General features: G+C 31.0%; 1 protein-coding gene across 1 annotated transcript in view; it reads left to right on the top strand.

The window, feature by feature from the left end:
* The window catches only part of LOC122510643, a 34457-nt gene extending 28365 nt beyond the window's left edge, over window positions 1–6092 (top strand). The window contains exons 9-10 of the mRNA XM_043625420.1: window positions 5172–5308; window positions 5360–6092. Coding sequence (XP_043481355.1) covers window positions 5172–5308; window positions 5360–6092 — 870 coding nt within the window. The remainder of the gene's footprint in view (window positions 1–5171; window positions 5309–5359) is intronic.
* Window positions 6093–12055: the final 5963 nt, after the last annotated feature.

Genomic DNA, 12055 nt, shown 5'->3' with positions numbered 1-12055 from the left:
ACCAATATAACCAATTTCTAATTTTTCCTTTTATCCAATTTTACCAATTTCCAGCTTTTTTATCCAATATAACCAAATTCCAATTTTGCCTTTTATCTAATTTAACCAATTTCCGGCTTTGTTTTTATCCAATTTTTCCTTTTATCCAATTTAACCAATTTCCACCTTTGTCTTTATCCAATATAACCATTTTCTAACTTTTCCTTTTATCCACTTTCACCAATTTCCAGCTTTGTTTTTATCAACTATAACCAATTTCCAATTTTGACTTTCATCCAATTTAACCAATTTCCAGCTTTGTTTTTATCCTATTATACTTACTATTCACTAAATCACTACACTAGTTTACAGTGAAATTGTCAATCGAACAAAACAATTTTTTTTCGAATAGTAAGTATTTTTTGAGTAAGAAAATCATAGTTTTAATTTTTTTCCCTCGTGCAGTTTTTCTGTAGCTTCAAATTTTGCATTTTCGAGGTGCGACGCCACTTAAACTTACCTGTAGGAAAATTAGCTTGTCAAAACATAATAAATGAGGTATCATTGGAAAGGTTATTAAAATACCTTTTGATCCATAGGTCACAGAATGAAATTCAACAAAAATTGAGAGAGTTACAGTCGATTAAAGATGAAATTTCATGACAATTTTGATGATTTTTAGACATTTGAGTACCTTCTACTATTTTTTCTACATCAAACAGGAAAGAATGTTTAGGTTTTAATTTTTTTATTGATAGACTATATCATTACACAAATTTTGAGCCCTTGTGGACCTCGATTGGATTAAAAATGACAATTCTACACTAAATTTAGTGAACAAAACTACATTCTTCATTTTTAGTATCCCTTAAACATTTGCAGCAAAAATTGAAGTAATAAAATTTAGTTAACCTCTAAAGTTACTAAAATCACTAATAAAGGATTTCTGAAATCGTAGATTTCGAATCCAATGTTAGTTTTCTAAATTTTAAAATGGCGGATCCAATATGGCGGACAAGTTTTTAAAAATTGTTTTATTGTTTATACTCCTGCCCTATTGGCCTTACGCACTTCGACAAGAGTCCCCGAGAAATTCTTTTTTGGATTAAGCATAACCATTCTACTTAGAAATTTTCTATATATTAACCTAATTTGCGTCTACAGCCGACTTTATTAGGAGTACTCGCATTACGCCTGGACCACCCGTCAATGGGTTTTCTCGCCAGAGAAGAGGGAAACTGTAGAAAACCTCTCTGAGTACAACCGGTTTATCGACAGTCGAGTTCTAATGGTGTGTACCGGACAATAATCGACGGTGCACATCATTATACCTCGACGTCAAACCTCCCGCTCAGATTGTCTCACGTGCCGGAAAAATACCAAGCCAAGTGGGCGCGAACCAAGGGTACTTATACCCTTGGTCCTTAAACGACCACCAACGCCAGGCATCTATCCGACTGAGCCAATCTGTCGGTAAGTTTTTAAAAATCGATTACATTCGTCTTAAATTCGTTACTCGGGGGTTTTCGGGGTCGCTGATTACGAATCTGATGTCAGATTTCAAAAATTAAAAATGGCGGATCCAATAGGTGCGAATTTGATGGATTTTAAAAAACTCGTTCACCATTATGAATCCATCCTTTTCAATTTTCGAAATCTGACATCAGATTCGTAATCAGCGACCCCGAAAACCCCCGAGTAACGAATTTAAGACGAATGTAATCGATTTTTAAAAACTTGTCCGCCATATTGGATCCGCCATTTTGAAATTTAGAAAACTAACATTGGATTCGAAATCTACGATTTCAGAAATCCTTTATTAGTGATTTTAGTAACTTTAGAGCTTAACTAAATTTTATTACTTCAATTTTTGCTGCAAATGTTTAAGGGATACTAAAAATGAAGAATGTAGTTTCGTTCACTACATTTAGTGTAGAATTGTCATTTTTAATCCAATCGGGGTCCACAAGGGCTCAAAATTTGTGTAATGATATAGTCTATCAATAAAAAAATTAAAACCTAAACATTCTTTCCTGTTTGATGTAGAAAAAAATAGTAGAAGTTACTCAAATGTCTAAAAATCATCAAAATTGTCATGAAATTTCATCTTTCATCGACTGTAACTCTCTCAATTTTTGTTGAATTTTATTCTGTGACCTATGGATCGAAAGGTAATTTAATAACCTTTCCAATGATACCTCATTTATTATATTTTGACAAGCTAATTTTCCTACAGGTAAGTTTAAGTAGCTTCGCACCTCGAAAATGGAAAATTTAAAGCTACAGAAAAACTGCACGAGGGAAAAAAATTAAAACTATGATTTTCTTACTCAAAAAACACCTACTATTCGAAAAAAAATTGTTTTGTTCGATTGGCAAAAAAAAGTTTTTAATTTGTAAACCTGTGCTATTTACTAATTCACGAAGTATTCACTAATAATTCACTTATTTAACTTTATATTCACTCACATATAGTGAATGAATTCACCAGTGAATTATAAAGATCCTAAGTTGAACTTTCAACTTCTTGAAAAAAATTGAAACTCAGGGAATTTGTTGTTCTATCAAGTAGAAATGTGCCCTAAAAAATATTTTTGATTTGTTCGAAAATTTGGTGGGGGTAGAGGGGGGTCATTTTGACAATTTTGCTAACACCGGCTACTTTGTGAATTTTTTCTGAACCTACTTGTAATGGGGAAAATTTTTTAGAATATATTTCTGAAAGGTTTTTTCGTCCTTTTTCTAATGGTGTATTTTGTTTTTTAATATTTTAAAAATTTACCCTAATTTTTGATAATTAATATTTAATTTTCAATTTCCCAAAAATCGGTCCATTTTTTAAAAAATAAATTATTGTAAACGGAAGCTGAGGTTTTTTCCTATCGGCATGTAAATTTTCAGAATGCCCTTTTTTGTTTTTGAGTTATTAAATTTCAAAGAATAAATTGCGTCCCGGGCGCCTCGTCTCACGCCGATTGCTACGCGGCTCAGTGCAACCAGGACGCAGCGCGCCGCAATTTATTCTTTGAAATTTAATAACTCAAAAACAAAAAAAAGGGCATTCTGAAAATTTACATGCCGATAGGAAAAAACCTCAGCTTTCGTTTACAATAAATTATTTTCAAAAAAAAAAACGGACCGATTTTTGAAAAATTAAATATTAATTATCAAAAATTAGGAAAAATTTTTAAAATATTAAGAAATAAAATACACCATTAGAAAGAGGACGAAAAAACCTTTCAGAAACATATTCAAAAAAAATTTTACCATTACAAGTATGTTCAGAAAAAATTCACAAAGTAGCCGGTGTTAGCAAAATTGGTCAAATTGACCCCTCTCTACCCCTTCCAAATTTTCGAAAAAATCAAAAATATTTTTTGGGGCACATTTCTACTTGATAGAACAACAAATTCCCTAAGTTTCAATTTTTTTCAAGAAGTTGAAATTTCAACTTAGGACCTTTCACGTAAAATGCCTCATATATATATTTATATATTAGCCCTGTATTAGACCCTACCACAGTGGGCCAGGATCGGAAAAAAGTGGCCAAAAGTCAATTTTTCTGTAGGGCTCCAAAAACTTTTTTTCACTTGTGATACCTTAAAGCATCTATATACGAAATGCCAAGAGTTAAGGACTCATATTATAAAAATTACTAACACCGAAACTTGAAAATTTGAAAAAGTTTCTGCATAATCATAAATGCACAAAAGTGAATGCTTTATATGTTAATTCTTAAAAACTGACTATAATGTTCTTTATTTATGCTAAGTACATGTTAATAAATTGGAAAAAAATTAAAAACAGGAATTTTAGTCCTGTATAAGTTTTATTTTAATACATTTAAATTCGAAAATATTGTATTTTTCAGTAATGTACTAGATTGCGTTCAATGTATTCCCGTGTATCCTCGCGATAAAAGAATATCGAACATACCGTTTGTTAACTTAAGATGCCTACTTTCATAAAATCCCGCGCACTTTTGCGCATATTTATATTTCAGTGTTAAAAAAAACAATATGTCAGCTTAGTGCACAACAGCATGTTATACAGCAACTCACTTCTGTGGCACTTTAGAAAGAGAATACATCGAATACATCGAATTTACGAGAACAGCGCGTGCGCAATTAAGCATTCAAACCACTTGGTTCGGAGAACCAATAACACAGGCACACAAAAAAATAAAAAAGTCAAAACCCAGAGGTCACACCCCCCTATCCCCATGTTTTTGGGGTCGCTGAAACCGAATATGACCATGACAAATTTTTTTCATCGGCCATTTTCCCGCTACCACCCCCTTACACCTGCTCCCGGGGGTTGAAATTTCAGTTTAAAGAAAAGTGGAGTAGGGTGTCTATTCCTATGTTTTTTGGGTCGCTAAAACCAAAAAGGACTACCAAAAACAAATTCTTCCCTCCCTTAACCCCCTACAACCCCCTTAACATCCGAAAGGTGGGGGGTCGAAATTCGAATTTTCACGAAAAGTCGATTACGGTGTCTAAACCTACGTTTTTTGGGTCGCTAAAACCAAAAAAGACTACCAAAATCAAATCCTTTCCTCCCCCGACCCCCTACAACCCCCTGCAATAATTTTTTTCAAATAAAACGAACCGATTTTTGGGAAATTGAAAATTAAATATTAATTATCAAAAATTATTGCAGGGGGTTGTAGGGGGTCAAGGGTGGAAAGGACTTGATTTTGGTAGTCTTTTTTGGTTTCAGCGACCCAAAAAACGTAGGTTTAGACACCGTAATCGACTTTTCATGAAAATTCTAATTTCGACCCCCCACCTTTCGGATGTTAAGGGGGTTCTAGGGGGTTAAGGGAGGGAAGAATTTGTTTTTGGTAGTCTTTTTTGGTTTTAGCGACCCAAAAAACATAGGAATAGACACCCTACTCCACTTTTTTTTAAACTGAAATTTCAACCCCCAGGAGCAGGTGTAAGGGGGTGGTAGCGGGAAAATGGCCGATGAAAAAAATTTGTCATTGTCATATTCGGTTTCAGCGACCCCAAAAACATGGGGATAGGGGGGTGTGACCTCTGGGTTTTGACTTTTATATTTTTTTGTGTGCCTGTGTTATAATTATTCGTTTAACAAAAGCAAAAACTTTAAGGAAATATTTTTCAAAAGCCAACTAAATTTCTCGATTGATTCTTTTTTGGTGTGTCAAATAAATTTGGTAATTTCAGATAAATGTGATCAAGCAAAATATTTTGTCATTCAATTATTGCTTTTCTGAAAAACAGGCTTCAGAGATGGTTTTAATCTCAAGGAAAGAAATTTTAGAAAATATTTCAACCGATAATGGTATTGAAACGGGTGTACAGTATGTATTGAGAAAAATGAATATTGATTCAAACATTGTAAAATGTTCTAGCTTACGTAATCTGAGACAAAGCGTTTCTTCTGTCATATCAAAACGAAAAGCTAAATTTGAGAAAGCTTCTAGAAAGAAAGCAATATTTGAAAGCGAAAATGAAAAGTGGTTGAATGGACCTTTGTATATTCCAAATCTTGAAATAGATGAGCCTTCAGGAACTTTCTCTAGCTTCCAAATTAAGCCTGGTCGTCCGAAACTTTATTTCTCGGAAATGTCAGATCGATCTAAAAGACGAGATGCTATGCAGGTAAGTGAACTTTGTAAGAATGATCCTTTAAGAATACTAAAGGCTGCAGAGGCAGGTGCGAAAAAATCTAAGATGAGTGAATTATCTGCGATTATAAAGAAAATTTTAAAGTCTTCTGAATACATAGAAATTGAACGCCAGTTAACCTCAGTATCCTCAGTAGTGCCGAAGTCTGCTGAAGAAGCATTGACCTTTATACTAGACAATAATTTATCAAAAGCCGTTTATACAAATATGCGTTTAGCGTCAATTTCAAGTGGAGCAGATATTTGGCCAGCTTATAATAAAATAAAGGATGTTAAAGCTCAATGCAGGCCCCCTAAAGAAGAAATTGTAATTAATGAAAAAGAAGCTAAAGTCAGCCTTCAATTTATTTTGAGGCATACAGCAGAAAGAGTTGTTCAACTTCAAAATGAAGTTATAATTGAAGCTCCAATAAAATCGAATTCAAAAATGCTTGAATCAGTATTCATTTTTTCTTGAGGATTTGATGGAAGTACCGGTCATTCGCCATATCAGCAACCTTTTTTATCTCAAGAACTAGACGCAGACTCTAGTACTAAAGCAATTGATGGAAGCTTGTTTGTTACCACTTGTAATCCATTAAGATTAACAAGCTCAACAGGTATTATTCTTTGGAAAAACATAGCTTTTCAATCTGAAAGAATGTGTCGACCAATATCAATTAAGTGTGCTAAAGAAACTTCTCAGCTTATTTTAGAACAAAAACGGTTAATAGAAGATGAAATTGAAAAATTAGAATATATTGACATTGAAATTGGAGACGTTTGCTTACGAATACATTTTACATTATGTTTAACTTTAATAGATGGTAAAGTTCTAGCAACAATTACAAACACGAAGTCAATGCAAACATGCCCTGTCTGTCATGCTACACCAAAGCAATTCAATGATATTAGGAATAGAAACAATGGCACATTTTCAGCAAATGAAGAGAGTCTTCAATTTGGAATTAGTCCACTTCATGCCTGAATTAGATTTCTTGAATGTTGCTTGCACATATCCTACAAAATTAATATAAAGAAATGGCAGGTAAGATCACCGGCAGAAAAAGCTGAATACGAACTTCAAAAAGCTAAGATTCAGAAAATCTTAGAAGAGAAAATTGGAATAAAAGTAGATTTACCAAAACCAGGTGGTAGTGGTACTACCAACGACGGCAACACTGCACGTCGAGCATTTGAAGATCCAGATCTTTTTGCTGAGTGTCTGGGACTTGACAAACAATTAATTCGTAATTTTAAAACCATTTTAATTGCTTTGTCCATGCATTTACCAATTGATCCATTACGTTTTGATGATCTATGTTCTTCAACCATTGATATTTATTTAAAGTATTACAGTTGGTATTACATGCCATCTACTTTGCACAAAATTTTATTTCATGGATCTGAAATTATTAGTTTTAGTATTTTGCCTGTCGGAATGTTAGGCAAAGAAGCTTCTGAAGCACGCAATAAGAAGTATAAACATTTCAGACAATTTCATTGCAGAATAATTTCTAGAGAAGCTACATTAGAAGATCTTTTTTATAGATCTATGGATACTACTGACCCAGTTGTATCAACTGTTGGACTTACTTCTCGTTTGAACAAAAGAAAAAAATTACCTTTTCCTCGTGAGGTTATTGATTTACTCGCAATTCCCGAAAATGAAAACGTTTTGAGTACTAATATGCGCGAACAAAGTGGTGTTGATGGTGATGATAACAATGATGAAACTGGAGTTTTAAGAACATTTGAATTGCTAGATGGTGTGATACTCGAAAACGAAAAGATTAATTAAATTTTAGGGCAATGATGTGATTAATAAAAAAAATGTCTGACAAATAAAAAAAATAATAAAAAAAATAAAAAAAGAATACAAAAAATTTAAAAAAAAGAATAAAAATTTAAAAAAGCAAAAAAAAAAAATTAAAAAAGAATACAAAAAGCAATAAAAAAAGAATAAAAATTTAAAAAAGCAAAAAAAAAAAAATAATAAAAAAATATGGGATCCTTAAGTACCTACAACCTCCTCGCGGTGGATCCTGGAAACTACATTTTTAAAGAATATGTGTAGGCTAATAATAGGTAAATTAAATTAATCTTAACAAAACCTGATAGAAAATTAGTAATCAGCGACCCCAAAAACCCCCGAGTAACAAATTTCCAGTGTTTTAATTGTTTTTTTAAAAGAAACCCGCCATATTAGATCCGCCATTTCGAATTTTGAAAAAATGTCATCGGATTCGTAATCAGCGACCCCAAAAACCCCCGAGTAACAAATTTCCAGTGTTTTAATTGTTTTTTTAAAAGACACCCGCCATATTAGATCCGCCATTTCGAATTTTGAAACAATGTCATCGGATTCGTAATCAGCGACCCCAAAAACCCCCGAGTAACATGTTTCGTGCGTTTTAATTGATTTTTTTTAAAAGTCACCCGCCATATTGGATCCGCCATTTTGAATTTTGAAAAAATGTCATCGGATTAGTAATCAGCGACCCCAAAAACCCCCAAGTAACATGTTTCGTGCGTTTTAATTGATTTTTTTAAAAAGTCACCCGCCATATTGGATCCGCCATTTTGAATTTTGAAGAAATGTCATCGGATTCGTAATCAGCGACCCCAAAAACCCCCGAGTAACATGTTTCGTGCGTTTTAATTGATTTTTTTAAAAAGTCACCCGCTATATTGGATCCGCCATTTTGAATTTTGAAAAAATGTCATCGGATTCGTAATCAGCGACCCCAAAAACCCCCGAGTAACATGTTTCGTGCGTTTTAATTGATTTTTTTAAAAAGTCACCCGCCATACTGGATCCGCCATTTTGAATTTTGAAAAAATGTCATCGGATTCGTACGGCTGCACGCGCAGGGCCCAAAAACATACCAATCTTCAAATCACGATTTCTTTGTAAATAAAAATGTCAGAAAATTAACAAATATACCATTCGAAAGATTATTAAATTCTACGATTAATGATATGTAACTGAAAAATTTAATAATTTATACAAAGCTTGCAGCAATCTACAAATTTGACAAAAAAATTTTTAAAATAAAATTTTTTTGGAAATTATTTCAACCCCTGCACATTTTTTAAAAATTGTAGGAAAAATTTGAAACTTATATAAGTGTAATCATTGAAATCTGATCTTTAATTTAAAACCAAAAGAGTTAAAAAATCTTAATCGGTTCGAGAGATATCATTATAAACGGCCGAGAATTTTCAGCGAAAACACGTTCAAAATCGATTAATTCAATGCAATTGTCAAAAAACATGCTCGAACTTATATAACGATATCTCACGAACCGAATAAGATTTTTAAACTCTTTTGGTCTTAAATTAAAGATAAGACTTGAATGATTACACCTATATAAGTTTCAAAATTTTCCTACAATTTTTAAAAAATGTGCAGGGGTTGAAATAATTTCTAAAAAAATTTTATTTTAAAATTGTTTTGGTCAAATTTATAGATTGCTGCAAGCTTTGTATAAATTATTAAAATTTTCAGTTGCATATCATTAATCGTAGAATTTAATAATCTTTCTATTTTGTATCGAAAAAAACAGACACGTATATTTTTTTTTTTGGAAGCCAAATTTTTGAGTTATGAATTTTAAAAATTTTCGTTTCTTAAATGTAGATATATTTTCAATGTCAGATAACTAAAAAAATATTGCTTTTTTTTATTTTTTGCCAAGAAAAAAAAAGTTTAGTTTTTCTCTCTACTTTAGAATAATAATAACAAAAAATTTATTTTTTTATTTTTTATTAAAAAAATAAAAAGTTTTTATAAACAAATTAAAAATTTTTAACTTTAGGTATGATAAATTTTTTTATTTTTTTTTAAAAACATGCCTGAAAACGTTAAGAAAGTTTTGCAAAAAAATTCAGAGTTGGCCTGATAAGTTTAATGGGTTTAAATAAATAATTAAGCTCCTAATACATGTCGTTCGCACACGGTACTATACACGGAGAAAAAAAATAATCAAATTTACTATGCAGAGTGTCAAACTTGAAAAAGTTAACACTCTTTTGTTTAAAACTTAACCTAAGGAGTCTCAAATTTACATTTGTCAAAATCGCTGCACTTGTATCGCAGAGCGAAAATCGATTTTTAATTCTTGTTTAAAGTTTTTTACATGAAGAAAGTGTTTATTCGTGATTTTGATTAAAATGTCGAGTAAATTTAAAAATGTGTGTTGTAATCCTTTTTCCGAAAAAAATCATATCAAGAGACAAAGTTTGCGTCGCGTATCACAGCCACTTTTAGAAAAATTCAATTTTTTAGAATCAAGTGATGTTGTATGTTCTTCTTGCAGAAAAAGAATGAAGACTACAGATTATTGTAAGTATAAATTTTAATTTTGAAAATTTTTATCTAAACTTTTAGCAACATTCAATAGGTAATGATGATGACAACAATGACACCATTTTATCAGATTCAGAATCCGATTTAGATACAGATAGTGATGATGTGATTCGCGTCATTTGTGATTTTTATTTAGCTGTTGAAAAATGTACAAGTGTTTTTATTGTGCGTACAAGTATTTTTTCTCTTATAATAAAAATAATAAAAATTACAATTTTTAATTAATAATTGTACCATGTGTATATGTGTGTTTGTGATTAAAATAAAGTGACATTTATATATTTGTTTGTTATGCATGCATAATAAATGCATTTATTATAAGAATAAATCGTATTTCAATACTTACCCTAAATAATATTTATTTTAGTTGCAATATTATATTTAATATATTAAATTAATAATAATTAATGATGTTTCATTATATTATATATACCCCCACAGCACCGAAACTTTCCTAAAAATTTATTAAATATTTACTTGCAATGTTCGGAATATGTAATTGCAATGTTTATTGAAAGTTGTGTAAAGAACAATTTTCACTAAACATTTCAGTTAAATATGCCGAATATTACAAGTAAATATTCAATAAATTTTTAGGAAAGTTTCGGTGCTGTAGGGGTATATATATATATTTTTTTTTCTTTAAAATGGTATTCATATATGACCGTAAATACGGGCATAAATACGGCTGTATTTGCTGTTTCAATTACACTACCCTTCTAAGGCCCGTATTTAGGGTCGTATTCACAGTCATATTTACGCTCGTATTTACAGTCTTTTTTTTTTAGTAGGGTTTCCACGGTTGATCGACGCTCAAAACATGGTCGAGCAATATTATGTCCAAGTTATTGCCAAGGTTGACCCACGCTATGCCCACGGTATTTTATTTTTTTTCAAATTTCGCGATTTTTTAGGCTAGGAGAAATTATTTTTTGTGGAACAGTGGAAAAAAGTATTGAATTTTCTATACCAAGTATTTTAACTTGAGAATATTCTGCAAATAAATTTTTTTTCAACTTTCGCGTAAGTCTCACAGGCCAACTTACAAAAATCCTTAAGTTACTTGAATTCAACGATTTTTCAGGTTAGGATAAAGTAATTTTTGTGGAACAGTGCAAAAAAATATTCGATTTTCAATATCAAGTATTTTAAATTCAGAAAAATGTGAAAATAAATTATTTTTTTTAAATTGCGCGCAATTCTCACAGGCCAACTCACTGAAATCCTCAAGTTACTAGAATGCAACGATTTTTTAGGTGAAAATAAAGTAATTTTTGTGGACCAGTGCAAAAACTATTAAATTTTCAATACCAAGTATTTTAAATTGAGTAAGTGGTAAAAATAAAAATAATTATTTAAATTTTCGTGTAAGTCTTACAGGCCATCTCACAAAAATCCTTAAGTTACTAGAATTTAACGATCTTTCAGGTAAGGATAAAGTAATCTTTGTAGAACAGTGCAAAAACTATTAAATTTTCAATAACAAGTATTTTAAATTAAGACTTAAATTCAACGATTTTTCAGGTTAGGATAAAGTAATCTTTGTGGAACAGTGCAGAAACTATTGAATTTTAAATACCAAGTATTTTAAATCGAGTAAATGGTAAAACTAAAAATAATTTTTTAAATTTTCGTGTCAGTCTCACAGGCCAGCTCACAAAAATCCTTAAGTTACTAGAATTCAACGCTTTTTTATGTTAGGATAAAGTAATCTTTGTAGAACAGTGCAAAAACTATTGAATTTTCAATACCAAGTATTTTAAATTGAGACTTGAATTCAACGATTTTTCAGGTTAGGATAAAGTTATTTTTTTGTAACAGTGCAGAAACTATTGAATTTAAAATACCAAGTATTTTAAATCGAGTAAGTGGTAAAAATAAAAATAATTTTTTAAATTTTCGTGTAAGTCTCACAGGCCAACTCACAAAAATCCTTAAGTTACTAGAATTTAACGATCTTTCAGGTTAGGATAAAGTAATATTTGTGGAACAGTGCAAAAAAATATTGAATTTTCACTACCAATTATTTTAAATTGAGAAAATTCTGCAAATAAATTATTTTTTTTAAA

Source organism: Leptopilina heterotoma, unplaced genomic scaffold (genome assembly GCF_015476425.1).
Source record: "Leptopilina heterotoma isolate Lh14 unplaced genomic scaffold, ASM1547642v1 Lhet_712, whole genome shotgun sequence".
Taxonomy (NCBI): Eukaryota; Metazoa; Arthropoda; class Insecta; order Hymenoptera; family Figitidae; genus Leptopilina; species Leptopilina heterotoma.
This window is presented reverse-complemented; position numbering and strand designations above follow the sequence as displayed.